This window comes from Cebidichthys violaceus, unplaced genomic scaffold (genome assembly GCF_023349555.1).
Source record: "Cebidichthys violaceus isolate CVI_PGR_0920_01 unplaced genomic scaffold, fCebVio1.0.p SCAF_75, whole genome shotgun sequence".
Lineage (NCBI taxonomy): Eukaryota > Metazoa > Chordata > Actinopteri > Perciformes > Stichaeidae > Cebidichthys > Cebidichthys violaceus.
In genome coordinates this window covers 384981-404538 of record NW_027176959.1, presented here as the reverse complement: position 1 = coordinate 404538, position 19558 = coordinate 384981, and the positions used below count along the sequence as shown (strand labels likewise).

The window sequence follows — 19558 nt, the reverse complement described above, 5'->3', positions numbered from 1 at the left end:
AATATTTGGCGCAATCATTTGCAATAATATTTGAAATAGATTGTCATGTCCAGTGGGCTGCTGCTCAAGAGCTACACGATGTGAAGAGCCCTTGATAGATGGCATGCAGAGGTTGGATTGTGTCAAACAGTGAAATGTCTGCAGATTGTGTTGTATGTAGCATACTTTTTTAGCGATGCTAGCCGCATGGCTTTTGGGAGTGGAGTAGTCAACCACTGAAATATCTCAACAATTACAGTATTGGATGAAATGTTCACATTCATGGTCCTCAGAGGATGAATCCTACTGACCTTGGTGATCCCCTGAGATTCCTCAAGCGTCACCATGATGTGAAAGTTGTTCTTTATTTTATTATATAGCTAGTGCATTAACAGCATTAGATGAACTGCAATTCAATTTGGTACATTCCTGTTCCCCTGAGGATGAATCGCCATGAATTGAAATCTTTCCAACTCTTTAAATTTGTCCAACACTTTGGATTATGACCAAACACCTGCAAAGCTGACGGCACTCCCATCAGTCCCAGTTGCACTTTGTGATTTCAGTGCTAATTAGCTAATGTTAGCATGTGCTAATTAGCTAATGTTAGCATGCTAACCATGCTAACTAAGAGCTGTGAACACGGTAAACACCGGCATGTTAGCATTGTCACTGTTGAAGTTTGTCAAAGCATTTAGCTCGAAACCCTGCTGTGCTTCAGTACAGCCTCGCAGAGCCGCTAGCGTGACTGTAATGCCAAAGTTCTCCTTCAACTCGACTTGATAATGTTCAAACTTACAGGAAAAACAAACTGGATGGACTCTGTTTCAAGCAGAAACAGCTTCATAACACCAGAATCAGAATAAGCTATGTCTGCTAACGCCTTGGGAAACGACCGTCAATTGAACTTACAATATATTTGATACAGTCTATTCTCAGAGATGACATATTAATAGCAGGTGTAGGTGTCAAAACGGGATAATTAATATATGACACCGGCGCTGTCAACAATGCAATGCACCCGAGGGGGATGAACCACACCTATTGGCGTCAGAGGGTTCACGTCAGCGGCTTGTGAGGTAAATGGGAAACATGACCGTCACTTGTGTCAGTGCTATTGTGAATACAAAATATTTAACTGTGACCCCTGTGCGTGCGGAGTATACTAAACATCACTAACATTACACGTTTGTCTGACTTCCACGTGCGGCTCTGTGGTTCAGTAGTTCCCCGGGTGAGACGAGGACTAAATTAGCATTTAGCATTTTAAAATAGCATTAGCGTTTGTTGCATTCACATGGGATATAGGGGAGCCGTGAAGTTGACCGACAGCAAAATGCTGCGCTCAGGAAGGAGCCGCCGTCTTTCATAGAAAAGTTATGCTTGTTTTCACTTTCTTGGAAAAGCCAGACTGTGACGTTGTTACCTGAATCCAACACACACACACACACACACACACACACACACACACACACATACACACACACACACACACACACACACACACACATACACACACACACACACACACACACACACACACACACACACACACACGCACACACAATACTCACTCTCACTCATAGGCAACCAGGGGTCTTATAATATTGTGATTTTCATAGTTTGAAGAGGGAGAATTTAATGAGATTTTAAGCAAGATTCTTAATAAATCCCATATAAATCCATAATATTGATCAGCTGGTTAGCGTCTTTACTAGCTGCATTTCAAACTCTTTCAGCTTGATCATGATCGCTCAGGTATCTGCTGTTATCTTATCAGTGTTATAGATCACGAGAGGGAGCGGTCACAAGATCCTGACCACGTTTTCTCACTTTAAAGTTTCCATTTGTCTGTGCTTGTGTATCTCAAGAAGCCGGAGAGCAGAACATTCACACTTTTAGCTGATGCCGTCACCTAAAACAACTTTAACTGTGGGAAGGTGCATCGAAACATGCTTTGGGTCAGTCAACAACAAGTCCCCCTTCACTCAAAAATGTGTTTCGCTCTTTGTTTGAGCTCCACCGTGCAGAATGATGTGCAGGGTTTGTTTTCACATTCATCCACCGAAGGAGGAAAGTTTCTCCACGCTCGCTTTAAATCTCAGTTTAAGACGTGTATCTACAGGCAGGCAATGGACTCTTCAGTGAAGTGGGAGACATATTGCGTCATGTACAGCGGTGGAGGAAGTATTTCCGATCATTTAGTTCGGTAAAAGTGGCAATTCTACGCTATGAAAATACTCCATTTACATTTACAAAAGTTAAAGTACATAAGTATCGGTGATAATATTTACAATTAAATGGACGTCAGAGCATCTTTGGCTTCTGTACTGTGACATATTGGCCAATGAGACTGAATATTTGAGCGGTGTGCAGTTACAAAAGGTATTTAAATCACATCCTTCACATTTGATTGGACCGCTAAAAAGTGGGCGTGCTTAGAATGTAGCGTGATACTGTGTGAGATCAGCGGCTGCACACACACCTCCCTTATTGCTAAAAGTTTCAGATTGATTGATGGATGTTATGATGGTATTAGTTGGAATTGGTTGATACCGGCTCACGTAGGCACACCTTTGCTTTACAGGAACAAAAGACGATTGGATTTTTGGAAACAAAATAAGCAGAAATTTATCATTTTGTAGAAGCATGTATTGGTGTACAGTATGACCGGGGATGTGATCTAAAAGGGTCAAAGAGGCTTTTTTCATTCCAGCTCGACCGAAAAGCATCAAAAGTAAAAGTACTCATTGTGCATAATGCATGTGAACATATTATATTGTCAGATCCTTATCATTGACGCATTTAAGCAAACTTTAATGTTACACTTCACTGAGTTGGAACAAAATGTAACTGCTTTGTATAAGCTTCTTTTGGATATTTTAATAACTGTACTAATACGCTTAATAAAAAGCTACAGCTTTGAAAATACTTCGGCCTACTTTTAGAATCCACGAAGACTCTTCTTACCATCTGGATTCAAATTTAGTTCGCTGAATAATAACAAAAAAAAAAGATTTTCAACCTGTTTCCCAAATTGCTGCTCTTTTTTACTTTTGTATCAAAACAAAGAATTTAAAAATCCCACTGGCTTTTGGCAACCAGTGCGATGCTAAATAGCGACCCTGACACCAAAACGCTCTCTGGCTCAACCCCAATCTCCTCACTCAGAGGGTTTAGTCCTGTCCCACTGTCAAATCATCGAGTGTTTAAGTCTCTCGCAGACATTTTGAGCCCTTTATGAACCCTTTTCCGAAGGGAATTACCCACAATTCATAGCAATGTGACGTTAAACATGGAGTAACCAGTGGAAGCATGGAGACGTAAACAAAGAGGACGACTCGGTCTGGAATATTGCATTTACACAGAAACATTAAGGATTAAAGATGGAACAAAAACACACAATCAGAGCATATTTATTTATTTATTTATTCAAAAAGTATTGTTTTGACAAAAACGAGTAGATAGATTATTTGAAATGACCTCTGACCTCGTGAGGAAAGAGCCTGGAAGACTTTCAAATCATGGGGTACAAAGTATGAAATAAATACCCACAATTGTACGTCATATTTTTTGACGTTGTCATGGTAACTTGATACGCTCTCTCGCGCTCAACCACTTCCCAGGTGACGTCAGTGAGCCCCTCAGGGTTCAGGGTTTAAAGGCGTTAAGGGGGGGGGGACGTTGGGACTGGGCCTGTCCCCCACACACGCACTCAGCCGGACACACCTCCTCCTCTCACTCCTCCTACAGCTGATCGCTCCCTGCAGAGAGCCGCCTCCCACCATAAAGCCCGGGGAGCGTCAGTCCGACAGTTCCACAGTCAGCTCGAAGGAGCGAGAACGAGTCGGAGCAGTTTAGAGCTCGTCTAGTCTCTCGCTCCCTCACAGGACCCGTCACATGAGAACAGACCCGCCACCTTTCTATGCACGCATGAGAATGTAGCGAATACTTCGCAGCAGTCGTCTTTCATGATTGTAATACAGGCGCATCGATGTAGTTCCAAACAAGATATTTAACCCCCCAAAAGATAAGGTTTTATTATATCAAGATGCAGCCATAAACTGTCTCGCGAGGTGGAATTTTTTTTTTTTCTTCCTTCAGTCCAACTCTTCCTGTCAAGATGGAAAGCAGCGCTCCTTAGGCCACCGGACGAGATGGGGAAATGGGAGCTGACAATGGTAAGACAACTGCTGCTAGATATGATCCAGAAATGAAGTCAGCTGAACAGTGGAGTGGGACTGAGTCTTGTTGTGTAATGTATTTCCATAGAGCCAATCGGGGCGAGTCAGGGACCTCTGTAATGGAATAAATGGTGCTTTTATGATTAATATGTGAAGAGATGGTTCAATCTTAATCTTAAATACTTTTTTTTTTTTTATAAATCTCTGTAAATGGAGTTTGAGTGGGAATGAGCTGTTTGCATTCAAGCTGCATAAGGTCTAACCTCAGTTTTATTACCATTATATATGAGAACTGAATAGCTGTCAATGTTTGAAAGACCCAGAAGTTTTTTATGTTGTTCTGAAGAATCATTGCCATCTGGATAAAATCAGTATTCTGTCTGTTGCACAACAAGAACAAAAAATCTTAGCTTGATTTTTAAATTTGCAGTAACATTTGCTGTAAATGAAGTATGTTTTTAGTAAAAACTTTATTTTGTGTAACAATGAAGAATGCTGGGAAGAAACATAACTGCTATTTAAAATGTGGCATGGCTCAACGGGTAATCGGTTGATACAAACTGTGTTTACTTCCATTTGTTTAACTCCACGATCTGCTTTTTCATTCATATTTAATGCTGCAGAGCCAACACAACCACATCTTCATGGATACGTTTTCTGACTGTAGACTTGGCTGTAAGTGCAGTGCTTGGTACCACCGTAGACACAATGCACAGTTTCGCATCTGCGCAGCTAACAAACAAGCTTTTGGAGACAATGGGGTTTTGTGTGATACTGGTCGGCACCGGCAGACACGGCAGCCTGAAGACTTCTCTCCTTGCACAAAGTCATTTAAATGATCATTTACATATGAGGATGTGAGTCCTCTCATCAAGATGAGCGACTTGCTGTGAGAGCAGGCAGTTTCTCTCATCTCCTGACTGTTTGCACATATTGTCCAGAAGGTGTCTGTTTGTATGGAATAATTCAGATCTCACAGCTCATGACACCATTGATTTTGTATTCTAAATACAGCATATGAACTAATATTGAACGTCTGCTTGTTTTCACTGCAGGGCATCTTTATAGATCTGTGAATCATTTGGGTGTTAACCGCTGGAGTCATGTAAGACCTGCCATTGACTCCTGCTGTTATTATTATATAACGCATGAGCCATTTAAAGGGACCCCCACTGATTTTTACTCATGTTTAGTTTACTTGTTGTGAAAACAGCTGGGAGAAAATAACCCTGATGATGTAACAGTGATGTCATCAGGGTTACCTGAACAATGCTTTGGGATTGAGACGTGGGCAGGGTGAGTGGAATGTCAAATCAGGTAGTTTTTCTTTACAGTGTACATTTTGTTCAAACCGTATCTATGTGCTGTTTGAGACCAAAAAATACGTACTGCAAATACATTTTGGCAGAATTTAGAGAATTGTGATTTATTTAATTTTTTTGCCACTGGGACTGTTGTGACAAGGTCATAGGTGGGAAGAGTCCACATCGAACATTTTGGCATCTCAAAATGGCAACCAAAGGCGCACTTGACTTGCCATATCTCAAATTTTGTTTCCCTCAGATCCCCTGAAATTTGGCACGTCAATCAAATACTTGAAATATTGAAACACCCATACTTTGAGGGACTGCATGGGGCCCCAAAACCTCCCATTTTACTCTTTTTCTTCCATATCCAGGGGCCGGTAATGAAAAGTATGACGTCTGCTTGTCCCTTTCAATCACTTAGATCTGTTGTAGGAGTGACATTTCTGAAGATATTGAACTCTAAAAATTGCTTCCTGTCTAATACATTTGTTTTTTTATAATGCAAAAATGACTAGGTTGGGAAAACAGCAATTCTCCAAATTTAGCAAAAACATTTTATACAAAATCTGAAATTTACTAAAACTAAAAACTGAAAATCTGATTTGACACAGAGTGACTCAGATGCCATTAAGTTGCATTATGGGAAATGTAGTATCCAGCATTTTTCATACATATCTTGCGTTCTGCAGGCAGTATGTCCCACTTTAATTAGATTTTTAAGACCAAAAATGGAAAGAAATTTGACAGAGACATCATTTCAGTTTTGTTACCTTGCTCTGCCAGCAGTGACCTAATAATGCAGCTGGTGTTCAGTCTTCACAAATTATGTGTCGCAGCTGTTGTGCCGATATACTTCACATAATCTGGGAGCCTGAACGAGGCGCTCTGCAACCCCTTTCCCCTGTGTATGCCGTGTCAAGTGCTGTTGAGCATTCTGGAGGAGCCAACGCTCCAACACTGATTGATAGCGCTCGCTGAGATCAAACAAGGTCCGACCTAAAGAAAGAAACGGTGTGTCTGAACAATATCACGACACTTGGTTGCTGTAGCAACAGCCTGTACAAACCTCTAAGGCTCTTTTTTTATCGTTTGTTGGCGGACGACTGATGATGAAACTTGCTGATACTTGATTTTGCTTCGGTGTTCTATTTGATGTAACCTTTAAAAGGTCCTGTATTTGTCCATAAACACTCCTATGAACCTACACAATTCTGGGAAATTTCAGTTGGCTGAGTAGCAGGGAAATGAGCATCTGACGATTATTATCATTACACACTAAACTGTTTGTGCAGTCGTCCTAGGCCCGGAATCATGGGTACGAGTAGCCTGTAGCAAATATTGCACATCCGTGGTGGCTCACATGGGATTAGTGTGAGTCTCAGTGGGATGTCGAGTCACTTGTTTGTGTTGGTTCACCTGGCTGTTTTTTTTTTACCTTCTCACAGCCCAACCTCTGACCCCACTGTTGATCGATAACAATCCCAGATACATACATGTTGTGTTTGGACCCGTAGCTGTGTATTTTTAGGACACAAGCAGGATGTTGATTGGCAGCCACACACATTATTTCCCACCTCTGCCATCCCCAGAACCCAGTGCAGGAGTGGGGCGAGGAGTTCGAGGACGGAGCGGTTTATGGGGTCACTCTGCGCCGGGAGCCCGTCCCCTCCCCCCCCGACCCCAGTGAGGAGAGTCCGTGCTGCGCTTTCGTGCAGTACCGAACCTGCAAGGTGCGGCGTCTGAAGGCTGCTACCCTGGAGCTCCTGGTGAACCACCTCCTCGACCCGGGGAGCCAGGAGCAGGACTACGGCAGGATCTTCCTCTCCACATACAGAACCTTCACCGGTAGCTCAAAGCTCATAGAGCTGCTGTTCCAGAGGTACGATCACTCCTTTTTGGTCTTTTTGGAAAATACACTTACTTTCTTGCCGAGAATGTGATGAAAATATTGAAACCACTTTAATGTCTGTGTAGTAAATAGCTTCAGTTAACTTAGCTTAGCACAAAGACTGAAAATGGGGGTAAACAGCTAGCCTGACTCTGTCCAAAGTATTAAACGGCTTAACCAAATGAGAATAATTGGTTAGCTTTATTCTACTTTGGGTTTCCATTCTTTATGCTAAGCTAACTGGCTGCTGGCGGTAGCTTCCTATTTAGCATACAGACAGCAGAGTGTCCATCCTCTAATTTAGGAAGCGAATAAGCGCATTTCCCAAAATGTCAAATTTAATGGTTAGCTTGATGAGAAATTGTATCTTAATTCCCCCTTATTCAAATTTGAATTCACACTCAATCTGCTTCAGTTTCTCTGTACTTTGGGTTACCATTAGACTTTCAGCCACTACCGAATGCTAACAGTTTAGCATAGCTTAGCCTCTGTCTCTGGTTATCTTCCCCAATCAGAAAGTTCAGGCTCCTTTTTCAAACGTGGTGAAGAACCATCTCCGTTGTGCTAGATTCTGGGAAAACAACTTGGGGTTGTCACACATGCAAAGTCACCATGTTGCGTCAGGATCTTTTTATACATTGTTTCCCTGACAAAGCGACCATCTCTTGCCTGCTTTGATGTCGTAATAAGCACATAGCAGGTGCTCATTATCCCGAGGCTTTCAACAACAACAATTATGCACACAGCGGTTTTAGACTGTGGTGGGCATGTATCGGGATCAGGCTTAGGTTGGCTCCAAGACGCGAGTAAATAATAATTTATTTGAAAGTCTGTCTTTTTTTTTCTCCCAAAAGAGACAACGCTGTCTCCGATCTGGACAACAGTGAATGCTACAGGAGGTAGGTGGATGACTTCTGTTTCAGTTTACAGTGTGCTTGAACACTTATCCGGTTAATATTTGTATTATTATTACGTCACTGTGGCTTAAAGTGTTGCTTAAATAGTTAAACTGTGATGATTCTTCCGCTGCCTCCTCAGCCCTCTGTTGGCCTTTGTCCAGACATGGTTGGATGAGTACAGCGAGGACTTCAGGGATCCTCCTTTGCACCCGGCACTCAGGCTGCTGTTGGACCACCTGAGGATCAGCTCCGCAGTTTACAACAATATGCGCAGCCAGCCCAACTTCAGCTCGCTGGCTGGGCAAGCTGAGGCACTGCTCAAGAGGTTACAGATAGAAGGTGACCCTCCCCCACGTGACATGACCAGAAATTATAAGGCCTTTTGCCCACGTGCCATCATGCCAAAATCGTCCTGCAAAAAGCCAGGGCTCACTATTTTCTTAATCTGTGTGTTTCTTGAGCAGAAGTCGAGACAAATGTGAGTAATGCCCCGGCAGACATGGAGCAAGATGAGGAGGGTTCTGGTGATGAGGATTTGGGATGGGAACACTCTCCAGATCCAGGTGGCATCATGGATTTCTCCGCTGCAGCCATTGCCGAACAGCTCACCCGAACGGACTCTGTACGTGGAAGAATGTATTTTTTTTTAATGTTCCACAATTCTATTGTTTAACATTGATGATTCAAGGCAGCTCACTGGGTTTCATGGCGTTTCAGGCTCTGTTTGTCAAAGTAGTGCCATACCAGTGTCTGGGCTGTGTGTGGTCGCAAAGAGACAAGAAGGAAAACATGTCGCCAACCATCCGAGCCACCGTTGCACATTTCAACGCCGTTACCAACCAGGTCATCATGTCCCTGCTCTGCTGGCCGACAGACGACACCTCCAGCCCCACCTCCTCCCGCCGGCCCCCCACTACACCAGCTCAAAGGGCCCGCATCATAGAGAACTGGATCAGAGTAGCCCAGGTCAGTCGAATTCCTTTATAAAAGGAGAACGATGATCAACACAAAGCACGGGTACCATTGCTATTTGATTTGAAGTGAATCCACTGAGAGCAAGTTGTTTCCTCTGCAGGATTGTCGTCGGTTGAAGAACTTCTCTTCTCTCAAGGCGATCCTGTCGGCCCTTCAGTCTAACGCAGTTTACAGGCTGAGGAAGACCTGGGCTGCTGTCAGCAGGTAGGGTTAGGTTATAGCCATTTCAAAGGCAACTTTTGCCTGTCTCTGTGGTTTATATTCTGTTGTACATAATCGCCCTTTTAATGAGGACATTGAACTCATCAAGTGCAATTCAATGTCACTGACGGAGCAAGTCAGCAAATGTCCTTGCCTTTTGGTTACCCATATTCTACAGTCAGCAGAGTCATGGACAATCCAGTAAGCCATTATAATGTCAAGGGTAACTGAAGCATAACTTCATGTCGTTCTCTTTATGGTGTAAACATCTGGTAGAGGACCAAGTACAGTTGTATAATAGTTGATTATTTAAGTAGCTGGTTTTGGACTAAGTTGCTGCATATTTACTACATATTGTCTCTGTTGTTTTAGGGATAGCATGGCCACGTTTGATAACCTCTGGGAAACCTTCCCCGATGAGAACTGTGTGCTGACCAACAGAGAGCTCCTGGTGGAGGTGAGAAGGAAACCACGAGTTGCACACAAAGATAGGTTTACTGCAGTGTTAACAGTGACTATGATCATACATGTCCATGTAAACCTGATGGACAAAATAACCCTTATCAGAATCAAGGATTCATGTTGCTAATATATACACAATATTTTCATATTTATTCTCAAAATATCAATTTCTGTTCCACAAAATCATAATTTAACAGTTGTATTTGTTTATCATATTCATAATTTAATGATATATATATGTATATATATAAACATATATATATACGTATATATATATATATAAACATATATATACATGTGTATATATATATATATACATATATATATATATATATATATATACATACATACGTATATATGTTTATATATATATATATATATATATATATATATATATGTGTATATATATATATATATATATATATATATATATGTGTGTATATATATATGTGTATATATATATATATATATATATATATATATATATATATATATATACTTGCAAATTTTAGAATATATCGCTCATAGTTAGAAAGCTACCAAAGTTAGCAAACCAACGTTAGCCAGCTATAAGGCAAAGTAAGCTGACTTAGTCGCCACAACAACAGTAACGTTAGCTAGCAAACTAATATAGCTTAAGAGTAGTTTGATTATGACTGCAGGATGCTTCACATAGTAATTGTCCATGAGTTTCTCTTTAAGTTATGCTACTTAGCTACTCAGCTAGCTAACCTACTTGTTATTGGCAGTTCATCCAGGACAACATGTTAGTTAGCAGGACAATGTTAGCCAGCTGCAAAGCAAAGTAAGCTAACTTTGTTGCCAACAGTCCCTCCACAACAACAGTAACATTAGCTAGCAAGCTAAGATGATTAGCTGTAGAGTAGTTTGATTATGATGGGAGGAGGCTTCACATAGTAATTGTCTAAGAGTCTCTCTTTAAGCTATGCTAGTTAGCTACTAAGCTATAGCTAACATACTTGTTCATCCACAATTGCTACATGTATGTTAGTCGAAAGCCAATGTTAGCCAGCTATAAAGTAGAGTAATTGGATCCTTGTAGTTATTAGTGTGTAAATGTTACAACATTTGATTCAGTAATATCACTTTTTCTGAGGTGAAAAGGTATAGATAATACTTTTACAGAATATAGATTTTTGTGACCATAAACACAACAGGGTATGAACTGTACAAATAACACGTTACGAAGAATGTTTCTCATATTGAAAACATGTTTGGTAATGGATTTCCTCTTCACATGGATTTTTTTTTCTTTTCTCATTCATTTTTGAGTTTAATATTTACAGAATAGTTTAACAAAGCGTTAATGGGAAACTAGAGGCCTCAAGCACACCGTGTTCCCTCTTTTCTTTTATGAAGCCTCCTTTAGGCGACTGCGTCAGAGGCCACTTGTGTCTAGTTACAGTGAAAGGGCTCTAAAGTCAATAGATCATACCGTAGATAGACCTGTATTCTCCGCATACAACAGCCGAGCAACCTTCACTAGTATTTACTGCTTCACAAATACATTGAAAGGGGATTTTATTCCCTGGGAAATAATTTTATATGCCTCACTTTTGCTAACTTGTTCTCCTCCTTTTCACTTTTCAATGTGGTTGTATTCAGGCGGTGTCTTTTATTAATAATAGGGAGGCTTTTTATCTTTGTGAACACAGTCACTCATGCATTTGCTTAAAGCCTAATCACTGTTTTTGACAGATATTATTTACAAAGAGAGAATGCTTAGTTGTGGCCTCCCTCCCTTTTGCAAGATAATGATTAAACAGGATATCCAAGTTAATGTGTAATAAGTGTTATTCTTGTCTTGAAGAATTTGCTTCACAAGCCAGTTTACAGTTTGACAACAAACTTCATTTAAAGTCCACCTCGTACGTGCTCGTGTGCATGCATGTAATTGAATGTTTATATACCTTTTTATTTTTATCATAACTGAATATAGCTCTGTCTGACCTACTTCTACAGGATGGCGGCCAAGCGACCGTGGATAAAATTTCTCCAAAGATATCCAAGCGGTGTCCGATCCCAAGACAGATGGTAAGCCATACAGGATGAGAAAAGTGTGAGATGTTTTGAGGCGCGGTGCCTCAGAAGCAACCTGATTTCTGCCACATTTCGAATGTGCAGTTTCACAGCAGGAGTGTTTAACAGTTTGATAATTTTTTTGTTTAACACATGAAATATTCCATATCATACAACTGTGAAAGCCACAGGAGAGCATGACTTTGCTCAGTGTGGGCAGAGTGTCTCTGGCATGGCAGATACCCAAACCTATCTTTAGCCCTCGCTCTGTGTTGAACAAGTTTCAGATGGTCCCAGATCACCAGGATTATAGGACGGTAATAATAGACTACAGCGGGATCTTTTATGAGTCATACGCACATTCTCCTGGGCCGTAACATGAGCCCACAGTGCGGACGCTTGGGACTTATCTTGTGTGAATGTCGTTCAAACTCAACCCATTTAGTGGAGAGAAGAAATAAAAAGCTAATGACTGGATTGAAAAGACACAAATAACCAGACACAGTGACACAGGAAACGACTGCTGTAACCCTAATGGGCCTAGTGTGCGCTTACTCTCTGCAGAGCACCTCCAGTGGATTGGTTCCTTACCTGGGCACCTATCTGACCGTCCTCACCATGCTGGACACTGCTCTGCCGGACACAGTGGAGGTACGTGATGTAGCCTGAGTCCCTCTGCTTGACCGTGATAACGGTTTGGCATGTACTGTACCGCAAAATATGTCATCAACTTTACTTTAATCTGCTTGTCTACAATTAATATAAATATATATTGAGACCAATATGATGAATTCATTTGACTTTTTGATAAATTTAACTGTCAAAATGACTTCCTCTCGATTCAAAAGCAGAGATGTCAGTTCTGCTAAGCTAATGTTAGCTACTTTTAGTGAGAGTTTAGTTGAGAGTTTTTTTAATCCTTCGTTGTTTAGTTAATGTGGAATAAAATGACCAAGATGTGAGTTCATCCCAATTTTATAATTATATATTTTTTTAAAAGCCATTACGACATTTCGTTTTAGCTTTAGCTAAGAAGGCTAACAGTGGCTATATCACCAGCTAGCTTGATGTAGCTTTCTTGCTTTAGCTGTCTGGTTTGTGCTTGTTCCCACACAAAAGAATTCATAAATTACAAACAGAGTCCAGTTACTTCGGTTTTTATCAAAGTTTTGTAGTTGCTGCAAATTTTATAAAGCCGTTTTCAAATAATAATTCTATGGCCTTATAATTATAATGAGTTAACCAGTTCTGGATGATTCACATGGGTTGCAAACAAATACATGAATACACTTTTAAAAAAAAGTTCTTATTTATGCTTAAAACAACATAGCAATGTGTTGTAGACCATGTACTAATCATTGATATACTGCTTATAAATACTAAATTGGTGGGATGTTAGGTTGAAGTGTTACCGCCGTCTTTTTGTTCATTTTCTGATCCAATGAATCATTGATAAATGCAATAAATCTCTTTTGACAGGGTGGCCTCATAAACTTTGAGAAGAGGAGGAGGGTAAGTGCTTCCTCTTTGTGTCATCTTTTATGTAGTCCCCTATTATTTATTCTTCTTTTCCATAGTAGTCAAAAAAGTACAAATGTGTCCGTGTAACATTCCGTCAGCACTATATGATGGAGCAGTTGGGTGCTTTCGGTATATTTGCATTGTCAAAGTAAACTGAGAGGGGACATTTCCCAACCGACTCCTCGGCGCCTGACACGTTGAAAGCTAGAGAACTTTTTGGACATTTACATATCTCATCAAGGAACACTTTACTGCAGCTACTGTTTGAAATGTCTCACCTCGTTGCTCCAGGTCACGTAAACCTGGTAAACCTGTAAACCAGGTCATCTCTAACACTCTGTTTGTCTCTCTCCCTCCAGGAGTTTGAGGTTCTGTCACAGATCCGTGTGCTGCAGGCGTCCTGCTCCCAGTACAGCCTGCCCCATCACCCCAGAATCGCTGCCTGGCTGCGGGGACACAAGCTGCTCACCGACCAGGAGAGGTGAGCCGCTTTACTTTTCCACCTCCGCACGACGTGCCCGCGATCGGATCACAAGCAGAGGAAAGCCTGCAGAAAGCCCAATAAAAATACATAATCTGAAGGATGCGTGGTAAAAATTCCTCATCTGTCATTAAAGAGTAAAATCCACAAATGGACAAATAAAGGTGTGTTGCTTTGATAATTTAGTTGTTAGGTGCAGTACGCATTAATCACAATGTCCCGTCATATTGAGTCTCGACTTACGGTCAGCAAATCAGTTCTTGTTATCAGTTGAGACGTAGATTTAGCACCGTCACTGTCGGAGCCTCGTCATAAAGAAAGCATTCGTTTGACATTTATAATGCAGTAATTCGATACAAACTAATGTGACCTAACTCTGGTGGTGATGCAGCTCATGTTATTCGTAGTTCATCAAATCTGTAAAAGCTGAACAGATCGTCCGCTACCTACAGAACATACCGGAAATAAAGAAGGAAATAAGATCAAACAAATATTTTGCAAAAATCTGATCCTGCGTGAAAGTGTCCGTTTACAGTGAAAGTACACTTTGGTATATTTTTCTGTGTTTAATCAAAGTTATTAAATCATTTTAAATTGGCCTTCTTTTCTTGGTTAATGATTCGTGCCAGTGCTAGCGACAGATTTACCTGATTAATGACAGTATTTTATTCATTTTTCCATCTCAAACATGTCCAAAAAAACCACATTGAAGTAATTTTCTTTGCCACAGTAATTATTATGCCAACAATTTAAGTATTGTAACAGTATCTGTTCTTGGCATAAACATTTTGCAACCGATTGGCCTGTTTAAAAAAAAAAAGATTACCACAACTTAGTAAACCACAACTAATCGATAACACAACTGGGCCGTCGAGAGCACCATTCGGGGGTTAAACGCCTGCAGCAAGAACTCCAGTAACAAGCGCAGCGTTGTCCTCAGTGCTTTGAACTCTGTCGTAGGTTCTCATCTCTGTTTGTCTCACAGCTACGAACTGTCCAGACAGCTGGAGCCTCCGTTGGACCTGTGCTCGCCGACCCCCTGGGGCCACCGCACGCTCTCAAAGAAGCTCTCCTCGTGAGTATGCTGCCGCGGTCGCATTTGCATGTCCAAACACACACGAGCCACATGCGGTCCCAACAGTATTTGCATTGCCTCAGCATGAAAGGAATCAATTGTTTTGAGCATGAATTGCTGTGTGCCTTGTCAGTACATTAGAATAGAGTCTATTGTATGATACCATCATGTATGAAAGGGCATTATCATAGTCGAGTTTTGTCTCTGATGGGAGCTCACGTTGAACTTTTTTGTCCTCAGTCTCCTGACGGTGAGCGACGGGTCTAAAAAAGTCCCCGCGGACCAGATCAGCGTCTCGTCCTCTGGATCCAGTGGGTCCGAGATGGAGGATCTGTCCTCCCCCAACACGGCCTGCTCCATCAGACTGCAGGTAAACCTTGTTTGCCGTCTACACTTTTGTCCTCGGTTGGGCACGCGCCTTCCGTCCTATAGGGCCTCCGTGTTCAGCACAACGTCCACTATTTACGCTTCACAAAGACTTGTTTCTTTCTTTTCGGAGAAGTCAAACAAGCCCCGAAGTATTTCTAAAAAAGAGTCAAATACTCCCGGGAAACTTGAGCAATCTCCCTTCACAAAAGATCCTCTCTAAAGGGCCGTTGAAACTAGCGTGACTCCTCTAACAAGTGGAGTTTCAGTGGGTCCAGAGGATGTTTTCACCATGTTTCCAGCGGCGCTCATCGATATCCCTTCTCTCGTTTTCTTCTTCTCCGCAGTGCTTCCACAGCTCTTGCAACAATGTGTCCGAAGCCTTCTCTTCCTCCTCGTCCTCCTCTTCCTCATCCTCCCCCTACTCCTCCGTCACGTCCTCCCCAGACTCCCCCACTCCTTCCAGCTCCTCCTCCTCCTCCTCCTCCTGCCGGGCTGATCTCTGCGGCGGCGCTCGGCCAAAGCCCCCGCCGGTCTCCCACCACAAGCGCTCCGTGTCCATGACCTCGCTGCCGCTGTACAACCGGCAGGTGGCTGACTCCTGTATTGTGCGGGTGAGCGTGGACCTGGGCCACAACAACGGCAACATGTACAAAAGCATCCTGGTGAGTAGCACTGATTCAACAATACAAGATCTTCACCACTTTCTGTTGTTTTTTCATATCCAAAGGTAGAGATTTTATTTTTTTTAATTTTTCTAATTTGCACATTTTTACTTTTGATACCTTTTTGTACTGATTGTACTTGAGAGAGAAAAGAGAGTTGCAAGCTGGACTGTGATTGGCTCTAAACTAGTTGTGATGTCACAGATCATGTCTGTTCATTGCACGTGTTGAACTGAGTTTTAAGGTGAGCGTAGATAAACTCCCCCCCCCACAAAAAGGTGCAACGCTTGCAGTTGACTTTCACAAGCAAAAACTTCACTAAGGTGTGTTTTTAATGGCAACTTTATTTATTCTTTGCCTCTCATAGTTGACCAGCCAGGACAAAACTACCCAGGTGATCCGAAGGGCCCTGGAGAAGCATCACCTTGAGCACATGAACTGGCAGGACTTCACCCTGACTCAGGTCATCTCTCAGGGACGAGGTCAGTGAGACAGAATCAAAAGAATCGTTGAAAGTTGGGCTGAAAAAATAAAAGGGGAAAGCGCCCCTTTTGACGATTTCTCTTTTCTGTTTTTCAGAGTTGCTCATACCCGACAAAGCCAACGTCTTCTATGCCATGTCCACGGTGGCGAACTTTGACTTCGTTTTGCGCCAGTTCCCCAACGGCCAGAAGAAAGCGCTGAGGGCCACGTCTAGTCTGGGACGGTACACGAAGTAGCACCTCTAGTCTCCAAACCTCGGGAGAGGAACGGAGCACACAGGACCCTCCTTGAAGAATGGTCTTTATTTTTAATAGTGATTTTTATAACAAAAGATGGTCCATTTTTCTTCTTTCAGATAAAAAAAAAGAAGGTAAAAATGTGACATTTTTAATGGTAAGATGACGCAAAAGCACTTTATGAAGAAGAACGCTCGCCTCAACAGAAAATGGATGCTTAAAGAAACATCTGGATCAAAAATGAACCCATTCCTTGACTTTGTTCCCTCCCCAGAGATGTGTTCTCAAATGGTTTTAAGTGCACGGTGCTGCTGGAGGTCAAGGCGTGCCTGCATCGGTGACCTAACATGAACGCTGAGAAATGTCTCCCGACGCAGCTGGGCGCCAATAATAACCTGTGCGGTTTAAAAAAAGGGAACGGTAACGATGACCTCCCGGGGCCGGTCGTCAGCCTCTCTGGAGGTGACAGCGTGATGGCATGCTGTGGAGTGGGGGAGGGGGAGACGTGTACCCGGGGCTGAACCCGGCTCCCCGCTGGCATCGCTGTGATCCTCGTCGAGTGAGGCGAGCGGCCCCGACTGGTAGGGTGGCATTCCTGAGTCGGGGTAACCATGGCAGCAGCAGCAGAGACTTTTTTTGAATGGACGGGACTGGATGCACGCGTTCAAATGTCTCTGAAATAAGATGATATATTTTTTTTTTTCCTCATGTTTTGTATTTATTGTCACTGTGGTTCATTTTGATTGCACCTTCATTTGATTCAGTGAGGTAATCATTTTAGAGATGCCTTGTTTTCTGATGATATTTTAAATGTTAATGACAATATTTAAAATTTCAATAGTAATATGATTTTTTTTAACTTATGTATTAAACACATTTGGTTCAGACTTGTGAACCCTGGATGTAGCTGCTGCTTAAATGGCTTAAAGTTTAGATGTAATCATTTCAATGACTCAAGATTTCAAGACTGTTAGCGCTCCAGGGACTCTTTGCAAAGAGGAGGAGTTGCACATTGTACAGACACACTTGGAAAAATCACAAGTTTCATCACTCTGGACGTCCCCCTCGGAGCGCCAGGAGCCTTGCTCAAGGGCATAGAGGGAAGAAACAGAGGTCTCACTGACCTCGTCTACCTACGCTGTCCTTACAGATTCGGGGCTTTGAAACAGTCTCTTATTAAAAACAACGCTTATTTTCACTCTTGGGATCCAGGAATTAAGCGCCACAGTTGTAAAACAAAGAGAAATAAATGGTTTAATAAACATTTTTTTCAGTCCCATTTGTCCGGCTGGTTTCTGCTGTGAAGCACAATGTAGCCAGTCATGGGTTCAGTGTTTCCTTAATGCGATATCAACATTATCTTTGGATCAGTGTTGGGGCAAGAACACGTTTTCTTTTTTTCTATCTCCTTCTTACGTTTACTCCTTGTCACATGTGCACACGTGTTTTGTGTTTTTTTTGTCATGTGAGAGCTCAAGATATTTATTTTCCCCAAATTAAAGCCAAAACGAATTGTAACAGCCCTGGAAAAAAAGTAAAATATTCTATTATAGAAATTTGAGTAAATATAGCCTAAGTCTTCTTTTTCTTATTGAACCTCAAAAATAATACAGCATAGACAATATAGAACATGATATAAATTACAATACAAATTCAAAATAAAACGTAGATAATAAAAATAAATCAATAACTGAAATACAGACAACAGGATTTACATACGGAGAGTGAAACTACCATGCATTTGATTAAATGAATATTAAATATAAGTTTCTCTCAAAGAACACATATTAGATATGTCAGTTCATGTTTATGTATTGGAATTAGAAGACTGTATTATATAGAATGCAAAGATGAACTTCCTTAAGCTTCTTCCAATATTTGTAGGGGGTCAACCAAACTTTTTTTTTATGTGCATAAAAACCCAATAACTCTACAAGAATGTGAAGGGTTGAGTCTATTTTGAGTGAATAATCAGTTTTCTGTTAGTTTACTATACTTTTGTTTTGAACAGAATAAAGTAACTCCAGTCTTTTAAACTTTTGTAGTGACTTTCACTCTCTTTTTTTTAAGTGAACAACTCAGGAAATGCTTCATTGAGACTTTTATTTTCAGGTTTTGTTTTCCTGTTTCACATGACGTCACTGACCCCTACTGTCGCTCGCGCGTGGTGCATCGCGGCCTCGCCACTGCTGCTTCTTTGACGAGTTTTAAACAACCTAAAACTGGACACCGCTGATATTAATGTAAAATAAATGTAACGTCGTGGAATAATCGTCCTAAAACGGCGTTGTCCTCGCCAGTAAAGACCCAACGATGTTCTCGAGACAGACACGGGGGACACAGACTGCTCCTCAAAGGTAAGACACCGCGCTAGCCGCCTCTAACTAAGCTAACTCATTTAAAAGTAAGGGACGGTGGCTAAAATAGTCCACCTCATATTTACAAAACTCTCCACGGTGAGAGATTATTAAACATCGCCACAAGATGGCGCCGGAGAGCCGTCTGCCCAGCCGCAGGTGGGCTAATTCACCAATAAACTGTATTGACATCGAGACGCCGCGCGGGAGCAGTAGCGTGTTAGCAGTGGTAGTTTACTCGGCTAGCTCTAAACACAATATGGAAGTAAAAGTGCTGCGGTGGCTTTAAACGCCACAGAGGTATGCCAGGACCTCGGAACCCTCAGGGGCCCACTTCATTCCGTCAAACCTGTATGTGAAGTTGGCTTTTGAATGGAGGGGAATGTATTAGCCTGTCTCTTTCATAAATAGAAAACATGAAACCATTTTCATGGACCAA

General features: G+C 41.8%; 1 protein-coding gene across 1 annotated transcript; it reads left to right on the top strand.

The window, feature by feature from the left end:
- The first annotated feature begins 3786 nt into the window (after positions 1–3786).
- Positions 3787–18041, top strand: LOC137892121 (ral guanine nucleotide dissociation stimulator-like 1). Its single transcript, XM_068737047.1, has 17 exons — positions 3787–4160; positions 7060–7349; positions 8213–8257; positions 8397–8596; positions 8722–8879; positions 8975–9223; positions 9333–9436; positions 9806–9890; positions 11879–11950; positions 12500–12586; positions 13415–13447; positions 13816–13937; positions 14923–15012; positions 15253–15382; positions 15726–16043; positions 16411–16525; positions 16623–18041. Exons 1-17 carry the CDS (start codon positions 4137–4139, stop codon positions 16760–16762), a joined length of 2262 nt encoding a protein of 753 aa, XP_068593148.1. The 5' UTR covers positions 3787–4136; the 3' UTR covers positions 16763–18041.
- The last annotated feature ends 1517 nt before the right edge of the window (positions 18042–19558 follow it).